The sequence below is a fragment of the Emys orbicularis genome, chromosome 4 (genome assembly GCF_028017835.1).
Source record: "Emys orbicularis isolate rEmyOrb1 chromosome 4, rEmyOrb1.hap1, whole genome shotgun sequence".
In the NCBI taxonomy this organism is placed as follows: Eukaryota; Metazoa; Chordata; order Testudines; family Emydidae; genus Emys; species Emys orbicularis.
Genome location: NC_088686.1, coordinates 110,752,591 through 110,769,819, shown reverse-complemented (window position 1 = coordinate 110,769,819; position 17,229 = coordinate 110,752,591). Strand labels below are relative to the sequence as shown.

The 17,229-nt window shown below is 46.8% G+C and overlaps 1 protein-coding gene across 1 annotated transcript in view; it reads right to left on the bottom strand.

The window, feature by feature from the left end:
- Positions 1-17,229, bottom strand: part of LOC135878502 (USP6 N-terminal-like protein) — a 49,910-nt gene that overhangs the window by 16,639 nt on the left and 16,042 nt on the right. Inside the window, exons 5-6 of the mRNA XM_065404188.1 lie at positions 13,004-13,111; positions 835-944 (exon numbers count right to left, since the gene is read on the bottom strand). Coding sequence (XP_065260260.1) covers positions 835-944; positions 13,004-13,111 — 218 coding nt within the window. The remainder of the gene's footprint in view (positions 1-834; positions 945-13,003; positions 13,112-17,229) is intronic.

The window sequence follows — 17,229 nt, the reverse complement described above, 5'->3', positions numbered from 1 at the left end:
CCTTCAGTGTTGGCTAAAGAAGAACTAGGGTATAAATATACAGTGCAACTAGTAGAGGCTTAGCAATATGACTCCCATCAACACTAGTGGGTGCTCTACAGCTAAAATCCCTTCACTCCCAGCCTCACCCAAATGTGTGGAAAATGTCACTCCTTAATGTTGTCAGTGTTCCTGCATAACTGCCTCAGAAACAGCACAAATATTATTCTGTACAACCAGGCAGGAATGTGTATGTGTGTCAATAAGTAGATTATTCAGTATTGTAGCTGGGTCAGTCCCAGGATATTAGAGAGACCAGGTGGGTGAGGTAACTCACCCAGTTTAAGCTTAATAAGTAGCGGACAGATATGTAAAATGCCAGTGCATCAGTTGCTGTGTAGCAACTTCAGCGACTGCACCTACCAAAGGTTTATATTTTCCTTCCATGAATGCAGCTATTTCTTTTCCCCTTTGGGAGGCAGGGGAGCCCTGTATCCTTGCTGGAGCCCTGAAGAAGTATCCATTTCCCCCCCCCACTTTAACTCCCTGGTTTCTTTAGGTTCTGCATTGCAGCCTGGAGCCTCCTAGCTAAGGACTAGCAGTCACAGAAGAAGAGGGACTGACTGGGCATGGAGACCAAGCAGCCCTCTCACCACTAGACATGGCCCGTCCAAGTCAGAGGTGTGCTGATGGAGGGACAATGCTGCTGAACGTGTGGTACCTGTTAGGAAGCCTGCACTTCAGCCCCTGGGGCTATCAAACTGATACCTTTGTGATGGTCAGTCAAGAGATCGGACAGAGAATAAAACAGATTCCCCATTATGGACAGTTTGGAACCATGTATCCAATACTCACTTAACTCCATAGCGATCCCGGAACATGATGTGGTTTCGAAAGGTGCGGTTGACATCTAAGTCTATCTGCTTGATTTCTGATGAGAAGCTCTTGGCTTGTTCTTTCATTTTCTGGATGGAAGTAAGGGACAGAGAAAGGAAAACCATTAAACAGCCACATATATCACCTCTAGATATAGAACATTTCAAGAGAAGAGACCTCTTCATTCCAGAGAGGGAGCTCAGAACCATCAGCCAGCCTGTAACTCTTCGGTATTTAACGATAACAAAGCAACAACAGAATGAGAGAAATACATGCAGACTTGGAGAGTGAGCACAAAAATGCAGCCTGTCTATGGATTACTAGTCTCGCTTCCTCCCTAGCATTTTTATGAGGCTGGGAGAAAGGGAAAACACCCTCAGGAACATTTCCATATGTCTTTCTCAATGATACTTCACTCGTAACTGTCTGAAATGAATGAACCTGAAATGCTGCCTAAGTGAAATCAAGAAGCTGAGATTTTAACAAGGTCTGGTCCCTCCATTTCTGATTCCGTTATTATGGAAAAAGTGTGGAAGTGGGAATGTGGACCTGTCTAGCAGACATGGACGAGAGACATCTTCTGCCTGTTAGTTTGCCATTGAGAGCAATGAGTCTGAAGCCACTTAACCCTCTCAGTGCCGTCATATGTGCCAGGTACATGCAGACACTGTTCTCATTTCTGTTCAGGAGCACACCAGAAACATAGAAAATGTGCTAATTTGTGCAGAGGGACACAATCAGGTACACCCTGAAGTGTTGTTCATAGGAATTTCTATTAAATAAATCCCACCACCGAGACCTAATGTGCACAGGCAGTGCAGCGAGGCTTGTGCACTACTTTCCTTTAAAGGTTTCTTTATTATTGAATTATCCCAGAGAAAAGATTAAGCGGCACACTCATCACTGAAATCTAGAATAAAGCCCCTACCACTACCACCAATGCCAAATCTGAGCTCCTGAACATTAAAGATTTCTATTGTGAAAGTAGAATGAATTATATTGTAAAAATAGAATGGAATAAAGAAATGCTGTATGTACCTTTAAGCAGAAATAAGGAATGTTGAAATACAGGTGTCAGGAAAAGAAACATTAAGGCATAAAACAATGAGTCCACTTAAGCTAATGGTGGAACATTAAGCAGAGATCTGTAAAAGTTAGTAAGGAAATTGAATATGTATGTCTAGCCTCAGGTAAACTTGTCAGTTCTGCTTTCTTTGTCCTCTTGTTAAGTTTTCGCCCTTTTTATGTGTATAAAATAAGGTAGTGTGGGTCTTGCATGGTGCTCACTTTATCTGAGTGTATTAGCAGAGCGCTGTGCTAATAAACAGAGTGGTCTAACAAATTGTGAGTCCTGAATCTAACTTTGACACTATCAAGGGATTACGTCAGTAGGTTTTTAGAATGGATTGTTTCTACTCTGATCTCTGACGCGTACACCATGATCCAGTGGATCGATGGTTGCCTATGAAGCTCTTCAGGGCAGAGATCGTGTTATATTTTGTCTCGTAAAGCACCGAGATGGCTGTTCGTGCTTAGAAAAATAATACATATTAATACATAGCTCATAGACCAATAGCAGAAACCCCTAGGTATTCTTAGCCTAGATGCTGTGCAATGCAAATTCTTATGGTTTGATTGCTAATTACAATTTCCCTCCTCCCCAGAGAAACAAAACCATCTTAAGCCTATTAACCCCTCCTGGGGCTTTTTTTGAGTAGAGATTACACTGAGCCTTGAAGAGGGGTTCTGGCTTGTCCACTAGGGATGGGGCCAAGACTAGTAAACTGGTACAGTTAGGAATAAAAGTTAAATACATAGCAAGAGTCCCTCTATGCAAAGAGATTTGCTGGCTTATTCTCTAAGCCACATTCACTGAAAAGAAAGATGGCATTGACTAAAAGGATTGATGCCTGCTAATGCTCAGGGCCCATCGTATTTGAAGGAAATCAAACCACTACTATATGCTCACCTCACCCTAATACAGGATCCTTGCTCAAGGCAAAAACCCCTTCGGCCCTTAACAAACATGCCCCACGGAAGAATTACTTACCAGCCCCAAAGGTGGCACTCAGTTTAAGTGTGTGCATGCAAGTAAGAATCACCATGCTGTAGATAAGCATCTGAACTCATTTATATCCCTTAGATACCACTGGCAACCACATAATTGTCCTTTTGTTCTTTAAGCCCCTGAGACTATTTAGTGAATGAAATGTTCTGCCACCGAGTTTTGGAGCAGCCTGAGATGTAACTGCAGGTTAGAGTGCACACGACTGAACAATGATGCCACACTGGAGCCCAGCACGAGGCTCCTCGTTAACCTACAGGCGGGAAGCCTCGAGTATCAGTAACAGATACACAGACGGATGGTAGGGAACCACTGCTTTAAAGATGTTTGTGGATCCAATTTATAGTATCCGTAGGTTGCCATTTCCCCTAAACCTGCCACATCAATTTGAGTTTTGGCTAGAAGAGCCCATCACACCCAGAGCCGGCTTCAGATTCATAACTGACTAGCAGCCCTGATTTGCCTAACAGCAACTCAGGCACTGGCTGAATAGCATGTGGGTTTTCCATCCTCCGCAGAAAATGCTCAGAGGCGATTGTGACCTTTACATATTGGGGCTTGTAGCAGTCGCATTAACTCTGAACTTGTCACTGGGTTTGTGAAGGAGACACTGAAACTAGGGCCCATACAAAGTTATTGCCTGTACAAGCTAAGGGAGAATGAAGGGAAGGGAGCAGTAAAATGTGACGCTTAGGAGTAGTTTAGTTTTCTAGCATTAATACTACAAATATCCTTTCTTGCACCCTATGGCTTCTTACATGTTACAAGGAAGCAGGGTACATGAGGCACCCTTACTACGTACACTAGGGCACTTTGGTTCAAGTTTATTAACCTCCTGCAGGTAGCTCACTCACTAAAGGAACAAAGTAACTCCAATGTAATCAATGTTTCCTATTAGCACAAAAAAACATTTCAATCTCCACTGACTGGGGAGTCCCTTAAGAGGCCACAAAAGGAACTAAGAGCTGACTCCAGAGCCACCCTTAGCAATGATTCTGACCTGCTAAAACAAACCCTCTTTCACACCCACTCATGTATAATTACGAGCTGAATGCACTTGCCCAGAGACGGCACCTGTTCTAAGGAGCACCCTGTGCTCAGTGAACAGCGCCGCCCATGGTACAGTATTTAGTACGCGAAGCAATCCTAAAGTCAAGAACAACAAAGCCACTAGCATGTAAAAGAACAAAGTCACATCATCTTGGGATTTGAATGGCAGATACACCTCTACACTGATATAACGCTGTCCTTGGAAGCCAAAACATCTTACCGCATTATATCGAACTTGCTTTGATCCGCCGGAGTGCGCAGCCCCGTCCCCCCGGATCACTGCTTTACCGTGTTATAACTGAATTTGTGTTATATCGGGTCATAGGTGTACCTTGCATGAGGCCCTGAGCTACTGTTTCAATCATGAAGGTTGAATCATAGAATATCAGGGTTGGAAGGGACCTCAAGAGGTCATCTAGTCCAAGCCGCTGCTCAAAGCAGGACCAATCCCCAGACAGATTTTTGCCCCAAATGGCACCCTCAAGGATTGAACTCACAACCCTGGGTTTATCAGGCCAATGCTCAAACCACTGAGCTATCTTTCCCCCCAGTAGCTCTACAGACTACAAGCAATGGGACTAGATTTTCATTTTCAAGTAATTTGTGGACTTCTGAAGCTGGCTTGTTCTGCTCAGCTGCACTCTGTTGGTTGAGCCCTGCGGTTTAAGCAGACAGAAGAATAGATGCCACTAGCTAGAAGTACCGACTGTAAAACCAACTTGACTAGTCCCATTTCATAAAGCTTTTAAAAACAACTGGCAAAAGTTGACAGATCTGCACTGCTTTCCTCTGGCAAACTCCCACTTTTCCTCCCCTCCTGCAGCTTTAAAGCCATCCTATTGGGGGATAGAAACTTGATGGCAAAAGATGCATGGGAGCACAGGAGGCAGGTAGAATAGGTCAGAGGAGGCTCTGCCTCCCCTGGCACTGCCACTGCCTCCAGACACCTGGTTGCGAGTTTGGCGGGGGATGTTTTTGCTTTATTATGCCCCATGCAGGTTCCGGGGCAACTGAGGAGGCAGTTTGTGCTATTCAGCTTCCTGGGTTCATCAGTAATCTCCCTGGACTTCAGGGAGATCACTGATGAACCCAGGAAGCGGAGTAGCAAATACCGCCTCCTCAGACACCCCGGAACCCGCATGTGGCATATCAAAAGCTCAGGTTCTTCTTTGGGAAGAGACACTGTCACACTGTGGCTTTTCCTAGGCATCTTGGGGCCGGGGGAGAGAAAGGGACAGCGCAGCTGGCCTGGGGCTCTTCTGGGAAAGTAGGGAGGGGCTTGGCCGGGGATCTTCCGTACAGATGTGGGGGGCGGGGGGGGAGTCCTCGACCTCCAAAGCTTCGGCCAGCCCGGGGCTTCTCCGGCCGAGGGGGGGAAATGACACTCAGGGCTCCTCCGGTTGGGGATGGGGGCTCATTGTTTCAGCCGCAGGGATGGGGGGGAGCTTGGGGGCCAGGCAGAAGGGGTAGATCTGGGGGCTGGCCTCCCCAAAGGGAGGCTCCACCCACTTCCCATGTATGAGAGATCAAGTTCCACCTATGAGTCATATTCCTCTCGTGCTCCAACTCCCTCACTAGTGGCAAACAGAAAGAAACTTAATATAAACATCCAGGTTGGTGCAGTAGCTTCAAAGGCACTACACCCAAATCCAAGGCCATCATTACAGATGGCATTCAGCCCTGTGCCTCACGATCACAGCAGATAGTCCTGGTGCCACATTGGGAAGTGTGGTAGTGGCAACACAGGACCATGGAAAATTGGCAAGAGATATTGATGTCCCCAACAATAACCAACAAGTATTAATCTGCATGGAAGAAGATAGGGAAGGCATATCTAAAGGTGACTCAATGCTATCTTGACAAAAATCTGGGCTATTACCTCGACCATTTGGGGGCCAACGTGAACAAGGACAGTGAGGTATCAAAACTTACCAAGAAAGAGTATCTTGAAAGATAATATCTTGGCTAAAAGGAGGTTAGAGAGACTTAGCCCTTGTCTACATTATAGGGTTAGGTCGAATTTAGCCGCGTTAGGTCGATTTTAAAATGAATGCGTCTACACAACCAACCCCGTTCCGTCGACTTAAAAGGCTCTTAAAATCGACTTCTGTACTCCTCCCTGGCGAGGGGAGTAGCACTAAAATCGACCCTGCTGGGTCGAATTTGGGGTAGTCCAGACGCAATTCGACGGTATTGGCCTCCGGGAGCTATCCCAGAGTGCTCCAATGTGACCGCTCTGGACAGCACTTTGAACTCCGATGCACTAGCCAGGAACACAGGAAAAGCCCCGGGAACATTTGAATTTCATTTCCTGTTTGGTCAGAGTGGTGAGCTCAGCAGCACAGGCGACCATGCAGTCCCCCCAGAATCACAAACGAGCTCCAGCATAGACCGAATGGGAGACACTGGATTTGATTGCTGCATGGGGAGAAGAATCTGTGCAGGCCGAACTCCTATCAAAAAGAAGAAATGCTAATATATATATGCCAAAAATCGCACAGGGCATGGTGGACAGAGGCTACAACAGGGACACACAGCAGTGCCACGTGAAAGTTAAGGCGCTCAGGCAAGCCTACCAAAAGACAAAGGAGGCAAATGGTTGCTCCAGGTGAGAGCCTCATATATGCTGCTTCTATGATCAGCTGCATGACATTCGGGGCGGGGGGGAGGCACCCTACCATTAGCCCACCACTGTCCGTGGACACCTGCAAGGGGGGAGTCTCACGCAATAGGGAGGAGGATTTTGTGGATGAGGAGGAGGAGAATGCACAGCAGGCAAGCTGTGAATCCGTTCTCCCCAGCAGCCAGGACCTTTTCATCACCCTGGAGCCAATACCCTACCAAGGTGGGATCCCTGACCCTGAAGCCGGAGAAGGCACCTCTGGTGAGTGCACATTTGTAACTACAGTACAGGGTTTAAAAGCAACAGTGTTTAATGTTTGATTTGCCTGAAGACTTGGGATGCATTCACAGCCAGTACTGCTACTGGAAAAGTCTGTTAACGTGTCTGGGGATGGAGCGGGAATCCTCCAGGGACATCTCCATGAAGCTCTCCTGGAGGTACTCTGAAAGCCTTTGCAGAAGATTTCTGGGGAGGGCTGCCTTATTTCGTCCTCCACGGTAGGACACTTTACCATGCCAAGCCAGTAGCAAGTAGTCTGGAATCACTGCAGCACAAAGCATGGTAGCAAATGGTCCTGGGTTTTGGTCGCATTCAAGCAACATTCGGTCTATATCTTTCTGTGTTAGCCTCAGGAGAGTGATATCATTCATGGTCACCTGGTTGAAATAGGGGAATTTTTGTAAGGGAACATTAAAAGGACCCCATTCATGCTGGGCTGTTTGCGCTTGGCTAAAAGGGATCATACCGGAGAATAGCCACGCGGTGTGGGGAGGGGTGATGGGATCATCCCAGAGAATAGCCACGCGGTGGGGTGGGAGGCGGTGTGTGCTGCACATCCACCCAAAAACTGCAGCCCCTCCTTTTAAATGTGAAACCCAACTGGCATTGCTTGCTATGGGAAAAGAGGGCGCTGCAGTTTGAAACCATTCCCACGTTATGAAGACGTAAGAAGCCAACCCTGCATACCCATTGGCTTACCATGGCTACCTGGAAACCGAATTCTGTTGCCCAGCCATGTGTGATGTGTCACCATACCGGCAGGCGCTCAATATAAAAGGCAAAATGCGACCTTGTACCTAAAGCACATGTGCTGTCTGCTGTGAATTGCTTGCTTCACTGTGAAAGAGTCTCCCTTTTGTTCTCAGAAATGTATATCTTAAATTTTACTCTCCCTTTTTATCCCCCCACAGGTGCAAATGTTTCTATGGTCCCATCATCTCCGTCCCCGAGGTTATTGCAGATTAGAAGGCGAAAAAAACCGCACTCGCGATGACATGTTTTCTGAGCTCATGCAGTACTCCCGCACTGATAGGGCACAGCTTAATGCATGGAGGCATTCGGTGGCAGAGGCCAGGAAAGCATTAAGTGAGCGCGATAAGCAGAGGCAGGAGGTAATGCTGAGGCTAATGGGGGAGCAAATGGACATGATGAAGCGTCTGGTGGAGCTGCAGGAAAGCCAACAAGAGCACAGACACACACCCCTGCATCCACTGTATAACCGCCTGCCCTCCTCCCCAAGTTCCATATCCTCCTCACCCAGACACCCAAGAATGTGGGGGGGGAGGAAGAGGGGGAAAGGCTCCAGGCACCCAGCCACTCCACTCCAGAGGATGGCCCAAGCAACAGAAGGCAGTCATTCAAACAGTTTTGATTTATAGTGTGGCTACAATAAGCAATGTGGCCTTGTCCTTCCCTCCCTCCCCCACCCGGGCTACCTTGTCAGTTATCTCACTTTTTTTTAAAAATTAATAAAGAAAGAATGCATGGTTTCAAAACTTTATTTCTTTTGTCAGCTGTGATCAAAGGGGGGAGGGTGGTTGGCTTACAGAGAATTAAAATCAACAAAGGGGGCAGGTTTGCATCAAGGAGAAACACACAACTGTCACACCGAAGCCTGGCCAGTCATGAACTGGTTTTCAAAGCCTCTCTGATGTGCACTGCGCCTAGCTGTGCTCTTCTAATCGCCCTGGTGTCTGGCTGCTCAAAATCGGACGCCAGGCTATTTGCCTCAACCTCCCACCCCACCATAAACATCTCCCCCTTACTCTCAAAGATATTATGGAGCACACAGCAAGCAGCAATAACAATGGGAATGTTGGTTGCGCCGAGGTCTAATCTAGTCAGCAAACAGCGCCAGTGCGCTTTTAAAAGTCCAAAGACACATTCTACCACCATTCTGCACTTGCTCAGCCTATAGTTGAACTGCTCCTTACTACTGTCCAGGGTGCCTGTGTATGGCTTCATGAGCCATGGGAGCAAGGGATAGGCTGGATCTCCAAGGATAACTATTGGCATTTCAACATCCCCAACGGTAATTTTCTGGTCTAGGAAGTAAGTCCCTTCTTGCAGCTGCTCGAACAGCCCGGAGTTCCTAAAGATGCGAGCGTCATGCACCTTTCCCGGCCATCCCATGTTGATGTCGGTGAAACGTCCCTTGTGATCCACCAGTGCTTGCAGCACCATTGAGAAGTACTCCTTGCGGTTTATGTACTGGTTGGCAAGGTGGTCCGGTGCCAAGATAGGGATACGTTCTGTCTATCGCCCCACCAGAGTTAGGGAACCCCATTACAGCAAAGCCATCCAGTATGACCTGCACATTTCCCAGAGTCACTACCCTTGATAACAGAACATCAGTGATTGCATTGGCTACTTGGATCACAGCAGTCCCCACAGTAGATTTGCCCAGTCCAAATTGATTCCCAACTGACCGGTAGCAGTCAGGCATTGCAAGCTTCCACAGGGCTATCGCCACTCGCTTCTCAACTGTCAGGGCAGCTCTCATCTTGGTATTCCTCCGCTTCAGGGTGGGGGAAAGCAACTCACAAAGTTCATGGAAAGTGGCCTTACGCATGTGAAAGTTTCGCAGTCACTGTGAATCATCCCATACCTGCAACACTATGCGGTCCGACCAGCCTGTGCTTGTTTGCCGGGCCCAGAATCGGTGTTCCACTGTATCAACCAGCCCCACTGCCTCCATAATGTCCCAATTGCCACAGCCCGTGCTTTCAGGATTGTCTGTGTCCATGTCCTCCTCACAATCGTCCTCGTGCGGGCGTCTCTTAGCCAGGTTCTGCACATACTGCAGGATAATGCACGAGGTGTTTACAATGCTCACAAGAGCAACGGTGAGCTGAGCGGGCTCCATGCTTGCCGTGCTATGGTGTCTGCATGGGTAACCCAGGAAAAAAGGCATGAAACGATTGTCTGCCATTGCTTTCATGGAGGGAGGGAGGGGAGACTGACGACATGTACCCAAAACCACCCGCGACAATGTTTTTGCCCCATCAGGCATTGGGAGCTTAACCCAGAATTCCAATGGGCAGCGGAGACTGCAGGAACTGTGGGATAGCTACCCACAGTGCACCAGTCCGTGAGTCGATGCTAGCCACGGTATTGAGGACGCACTCCGCCATCTTAATGCACTTAGTGGGGCGTACACAATCAACTGTATAAAATCGATTTCAAAAGATCGACTTCTATAAAATCGACCTAATTTCGTAGTGTAGACATACCTTTAGGAACCAGGTGAAGCCATAAAACCTGCCGTTGTTGGGGATCCCAGATAAAAAACGACTGACCTGTTGAGCTCCATAGAGAAGTGTTGGTTTAATCCTGCAGGATGCTGAATGCCCTGCTGAGAGGTGCTGGGAACCCCCAGCTCCCACTGACATGAGGGTATCAACACCTCTCAAGAGCTCAGCACCTTGTATGTCCTAGCCCTGTATCCAGAAGCTCCTCCAGCTGGATATGCAAGGAGATCCTCGTTACGTATAGATCCCTATGGGTAAATGTGGGAAGAACGAGGACACTACGATGGCCCTGCCTGATGTTAGGGAGAGGGAGAATCCTGGAAACAGCATGAGCAGCTCTGTGTAAAGGAATTTCAAGACAGCTCAGTATCAGCCTTGCTCCACACCCAGGACTCCACGTTGGCCTCAGTAGGAGCAGCGAGAGGCCAATGCTGAGCACTTATGAAAATCCAACACAAAATATTTTTTCCTCCTGATGTAAACTCCCTGGCAGAGGCAAGGAGGAGAGAGAGAGAAAGCGAGACTTTGGGCCCGCTTAGAGCAAACATTATAGAGGAAAGAGTCAAGGCAGCTATTTTGTTCCCTACACAAAAATCCATGGTTTCTGAGAACTGGACTCTAAACCTCTTCTGGGTGAAATTAAAATGAGAACTAATTGCTGGCCTCAGGTGGCACTGAGGCCGAGGAAGATTAAGAAGAGCTGCTTTCAGGGATTTGTGTCATGCAAAGCCTCTTACACTGTGTGGTTCCGGTTTATTGCAGACCCCTCAGGAGTTTATCGTTAAACTACTTGTAACTTTCATTTATTCATATTGTTTTACTTACTGTGCGGCGTGGCCTGCTGGGGCTCTTCTGTACCCTCGCCAATGATGGTTGGAGAGAAAAAATGCCAGAGAAACCTCACTAACCCTGCTCATTAGGATGATCTTGGTTCCATGTTCTTGTATGTCTTACAAGATTATATATACCAGCAAGATTTTGCGATTAATATCTATGCTTGACTAACTGTAATAGGCAGAGTTATTAGACATACTTTTGTCTATTGGATGAGACACTTGACTCTCTTACCCTCGGTCTCTGAAGTGTAACCACTGGGCTATGCTGCGTTTGCTTTACAGTATTGTTCTTATTGCCAAAAATAATACAAAGAAAGTTCAAAAGACCCCTGTGTTGTGAATACCTTTTCTCTGGCATGCAGCTCCCTCCTGTGCCTGCTAGCACCACTCAGCTGGCCAGAGGAAGCTCCAAACAGCAATGGGAGGTACTCTTTCCCCCCCCACCCCTCCGGCCCTGCATGCTGCTTCTATAATGCTTCTATCCTCTGTTGGGCTTGGGGAGCAAAAGACCAAGCGATCCTTTGCCAACAGTTCCGCATGCTCTGCAGAAATGCTATTCGCCTGATGTCTGAAACCCAGGAATATTTAGGCTGATGGTAGACAACAGATCAGGAAAGAGTGGAAACCACTAATGGTTGACCAATGATGGATAGTGGGACAATCATGGAAGTGCTATGAGGGTTGTGAGGGGTGGTTAGGAAGCAAGAACAATTATTGATCTAGTGATCCCATGAACCGCATGCAGAAAAGGATGCTGGAAAGTAGCCAATAGGTTTCTTGTTAAAATATTTTTATTACAATCAAACTCAGTAAGCCCTCTTGTTCAATTTCTTGTTTAACACACACAGACATTGTTTATTTCATGCCAAAAAATCCTCAAAAGGTCTAGCTTTGTAAAGAGATTTAATGGGAGGCAACGGAAACAAGACTTTTCTCCTATTTATAAAGGAAATCCTGTAAATTGAATAATATTTAATAGACTATTTCAATAGGATGTTTCTATATAAAAGGGCCGAGGGTCGGAAAATAAAAGACACCCGTCATTTCAACCTGAGCTGTTATGATGCTGCCAGCAAAACCAAATTTCAGTGAAATGGGGAGGGGGGGGGGGGTGATGTTTTGTAATCAGAACTCTTAAATACACAAATCCTTAAATGAATTCTCAGCTATGTGATTTCCCCTGGACTTTAATTGGGTCATGCTGCTAAAATCCTTTTCCATGTTGGTTTGAAAATTCATCCATCAAACTCAGCTGTGCAATGAAAATATAACAGCAAAAACTGTAGTGAAGAGAGATTTTGGTTGTGTCAGTTTTTGGGGACTTGGGACACTTTAAAAAAAGGAGCCAGAAAATGCTGAGCACCTACTCTTTAAGTTGTCTCAAGTTCGACGCCCCACGTCCCCCCCAAAAAACCCAACACACCCAAAAACTTTTGGTCACTTTTGAAAATGTTGGCCACTATCTTCAGTGACCAGTTTCAATCAGATACAGCAACATCTAAAACTTCGGTTGGCAGAGTCTCAGTAGCACAGTTTGAAGCAACCAATATGCCAGAAAGAGCTTCTGGATTTAGGGTCCCTTTGACATAGTGGGGTGGAGGGTACAAATGGATAAAAAGAGTCAATCCTCTTTTTATTTTCAGTCTGTACTCTTACTTGTAGCAGCTGTGAATGTAGAGGAAGAAAGGCTTATGGGACAGAAACTTGACTGTCTCCCAGATCAGTGGTGATAAAGCGACACAGAACACAGTGAAAGGAGCAGTGATTCACTCCTTCACCTATTTCACTAGTGGGAACCAAAAGTTAACATCCGCTGCATGGTATTCACTACACCACTGCCTACTGGAGACAGATGGTATTCTGTCTTCCTCTCCAAAACCCCTCCATCAAGAGATCACACATCCATCCATCATTGCCCACCTTCTGATGGCTCAGGCTTCAAGAGTGCAGGTCTAACTTATGATGTACCGGAATACCAGCAGACCGGCCACAGGTTTATCCACACACACATCCCCTTGTGATCGCTGCTATGAAGGCACCATACCTCATACTTTCCTTCATTCTCAGTCTTTATCTTCTCGATATCCAGCAGGAGTGACCAGACCTGGCCTCGCACCTGCAGGGGGATCCCTTTGTAAACCCTGCGGAACATCTGCAGATTAAACGGAAAACAGGACAATGTTAATGCGACAAGCCTCCAAGACAGATGTATTTCAAGCACAGAAGGCCCCTAAGTAGAGCATCTCGAGGAGACCATAGACATGGCAGTGAATGATTTGGTAATTAAATGACCCCCCTCTTACATTCTCAGCCATTGTTAATTCCCTCTATGAGGCCAATTCAATCCAAGACAGGGCAGGAACACTCACATGCTGTAAAAGTGTGAGGATCTTCACTGGAACTCTCCTCTGCAGACAGAGATACTGTCCTTCCAGAGGCAGCATGGTATATATGGAAGGGGCCAGACCCCAACATCCATACATGCATCTTCCCCATTCTGCATGGAAGAGAGCTTGGGCACTTAGCAGCAGTACCCCATCCCTCCCTGTCAACTCCGCAGGGAGCTGTCTGCACAGGGCAGACTGGGCACAATGAACACTGGGCTCCCGCTGGGGAGCTTCTCGGAGTGCATCTGCATTGGAGCTATGCTGTCAGGGAGGAGGTGGTGCTGCAGGAGAAGGAGGAAGGTTGAGGGGCTCAGCACAAATGGCCCACAGCATGAGAGATACTCCCCAGGGATTCCCAGGGTTGTGAAGCACCTCACCACACCTGCCCCTAGCGTGAAGCAGTCTGCTCTGTGCCTGCCGTGGCTGAAACCACATTATCACTGCCTCCCAGGTCTGCACAGATGTCGCCCTCTCTTGTGCTGGCTAGCGATAGGCACACGCCAAGCCCCGAGTCCTCGGAGCACTCCCTGCAGTATCCAGCTCCTGTCGCTGGACTCTCAGGGTAGATCTACACTGGAATAAAAGAGCTGTTCGCTTGGGTCAGCTGACTCAGTCTGCGGGGCTACTGCTGCGTAGACGTTTGGGCTCAGGCTGGAACCCAGGCTCTGGGAACCTCCTCCCCTCGCAGGATCCCAGAGCTCAGGCTCCAGCCCGAGCCCAAAGGTCCACAAAGAAATTTTACCACCTTGCAGCCCACGCACCACGAGCCCAAGTCAGCTGACCCAGGCCAACCACGGGTGTTTAATTGTTGTGTAGATGTACCCTCATAGTAATCACCAAATTCACTGTTCCCAAGGGAACAGCATACACACAGCTTGACTGGCACAACTCAGGATCAGGTCCTTTATAACATCACAACACGGAGATACACTTATAACTGTTTCACTATAAATGTATGATCAAAAATTAAGATTCAAGAGATAGTGAGTAAGGATAATGGAAACAGAAATGGTTACATATAAAATAAAAAGTATAGCACACTTCTTAGAGTCTAAACTTAATTTTAACAGGCTAAAATCCTTGTCTTAAGCAGTTTCCCAACTAAAGCAATCTTCCAGCATCACCAACCTACATGAGATCCACCATTCACGGATGCAAAAAGGGCTGTCCTTTGTGTCCCTGGATGACAGCGCACCTCTAGATAAAAGCTCTTTTCCCACCACTGTTCTTCTCTTCCTGTTGACTCCCCCCCACCCCCGTTGACTCATGTAAATAAGGTAAAACAGATTTATTTGGGGTTTGGACCACATTGGGAGCTGGGCATCTGAGTGTTGGAGACAGGAACACTTCTTAAGCTGTTTTCAGTTAAGCCTGCAGCTTTTGGGTGGACGTGGTTCAGACTTGGGTCTGGGTTTGTAGTAGGCTAGCGGGTCTGGCTCAAACCAGGCAGGGCACTGAACCCACAAGCTGGCAGGGAAAGTGGGCTTGGGGTAGTCTCAGCACATCAGTTGGCAGTTCCCAAGGGGTTTTATGTGATCCAACCCATCACAGCAAGATCATATCTTTCGTATGTAAATACTGAACAAGAACTAAAAACAACAGTAGGAGCTGCACAGGTGTAGTCAGATCTCCATCCCATTTGAAATGTAGTAGGTGGCCCTGATTTTAAGCAAGATGTCATTACTTTATCCAGCTCCAGGTTTAATCATGGGCTGTTATTTTCGAGCAGGCTAATTATCTTCCACTCTGGGAAATGTTAGGGTGAAAAGGGACACCTTATGGCCTGTTGGGTGGCTAGAGGAGCATGCTGATCTCTTTTGGAGAGTGTTCCAGAGTCTCAGTCCAACTGAAGGCTCTGTTACCTGGTCTCTGGAGCAGCTGGCTGCAGAACATGGAGACCCAAACCTATTTCATGTTTGGATCTAGTTGCACTGGAATGTAACTGACTTAAAACAACATGAAAGAGAACGGAGGGGAGGGGGGCGGAAATCAGTGTGTGAGACAGGAAGAGGAAGAGAAATCAAGCCATAGAGATGTTGATGAAGAACCAATGAAAGCCTTGCTCCAGACAGGAGTCTGGATGACTTTAGCACAAAGGAGGAAATGAGAGCCAGGAACCTCATATTGAATCAGTTAAAATTCCCTCCTGATCAATTTATTTCCAAACAATTAGAGAGATCGAGGCTAGCAATGACATTTTCCTGAGGTATAATAAGCAGCTCAGCTCTGCAGGGAGGAAACATTTGGCTTTGAATTTGAATGTTCAGCAAATGTTATTGCTGAACTTTAATGAATTCACCAGTATTCAGTAAACAGCTTTCAACACCCCATTGGGAGTGTAACAGGTAGCAAGGGCGTAACAAACCAAGCTAAGATTGTATTTAACAAACTGCCTCTGGGTTATTTACTTGATGGCTCCTTTCCTCCCACCACCCCCAAAAATGAAAGTGGTAAAACCTCAAAACCCTGGGAAAAAGAGCAATTTCCCTTCATGATAAACCCCAAAAGAAAATGAAGACATTGTAGGACACAATGACAATCTAAACCAGGGGATGAGATGACTGGGCATAATGGGTGCAGTCGGTTATTCTTAACCTCTTCTAGCTGCTTCCTGTTTCAGAGGGGAAAGGATTTTTTTGTTTAAACATCTGCTATTTTGCTGTATATCTTTGCAAAGGTTAGAAGTCCAAGCCTTTGGGCAACAATAGGGAAGCAAAGAAGCAGCTGCCTCCCATACCTAATGTTAAAGGTAGAGTGACCAGATGTCCCGATTTTATAGCGACAGTCAGGGATTTTTTTCATATAGGCACTTATTACCCCCCACCCCGTCCCGATTTTTCACACTTGCTACCTGGTCACCCTAGTTAAAGGAGACCTAAAGAGTAAAGAATAAAAGGGCTCATACCTTCTTTTTAGTATCTCTAGGACACTAACACCTAAACAGTCCCAACTAAAATCAGGCCCCACTGCCGTAGGTACTATCCAGACAGACAATCCCTCCCCTGAAAAGCTTACAAGATACAAGACAAAGGGTTGGAGAAAGAAATGTCATCCCCAGCTGGGAATTGAAGTATGGCGAGATTAAGGGTTTGTCTACATGGAGCAGCAATGCATCCTAGAGGGAGTGACACTTCTAAAACACAGTAACATGTTATGCTTTAATTGGTCCGAGAAGACCCAGGTGGTGTGCACAGAAGGTTCCCTAGTGCACAATACTACATTAATGCACACTTGGGAACCTTTAGTGAACACCAGCAGCATCTACACATACTAATTAATGCACTATATACACCTCTACCTCGATATAACGCTGTCCTCGGGAGCCAAAAAATCTTACCGCGTTATAGGTGAAACCGCGTTATATTGAACTTGCTTTGATCCACCGGAGTTCGCAGCCCCGCCCTCCCGGAGCACTGCTTTACCGCGTTATATCCGAATTCATGTTATATCAGGTCGCGTTATATCAAGGTAGAGGTGTATTAGTGCACTTTAGAGTACTATAGGGCACATTACCCCATCATGTAGACAAGCCCTAAGTGACATGGTCAAGGTCACACAGGAAGAGTGTAGCAAAGCCAGGAACTGAACCCGTTTCCTGAAGTTCAGTCCAGCATTTTAACTACAGGATCATCCTTCCTTTCTAGGCTTCATGATGGATAAAGCTCTGCAACTGCTCATCACAAGTTTTTTTTCCAATCACAGAAATATCAGATCAAGCCTAAGTTCCCCACCCTTCTGCCCCTCGTTTTGCTATGGTCTCCCTTGAAAAGCACCCAGCATTATGAAGGAAGAGTGCCATCAGCCTTTATAAAAGGGTGGGGTGCTGAATCTCTAACCAAAAGGCTTTTCTTCCAGCTGTAAAGCATTTTTGTTAAACAGATGT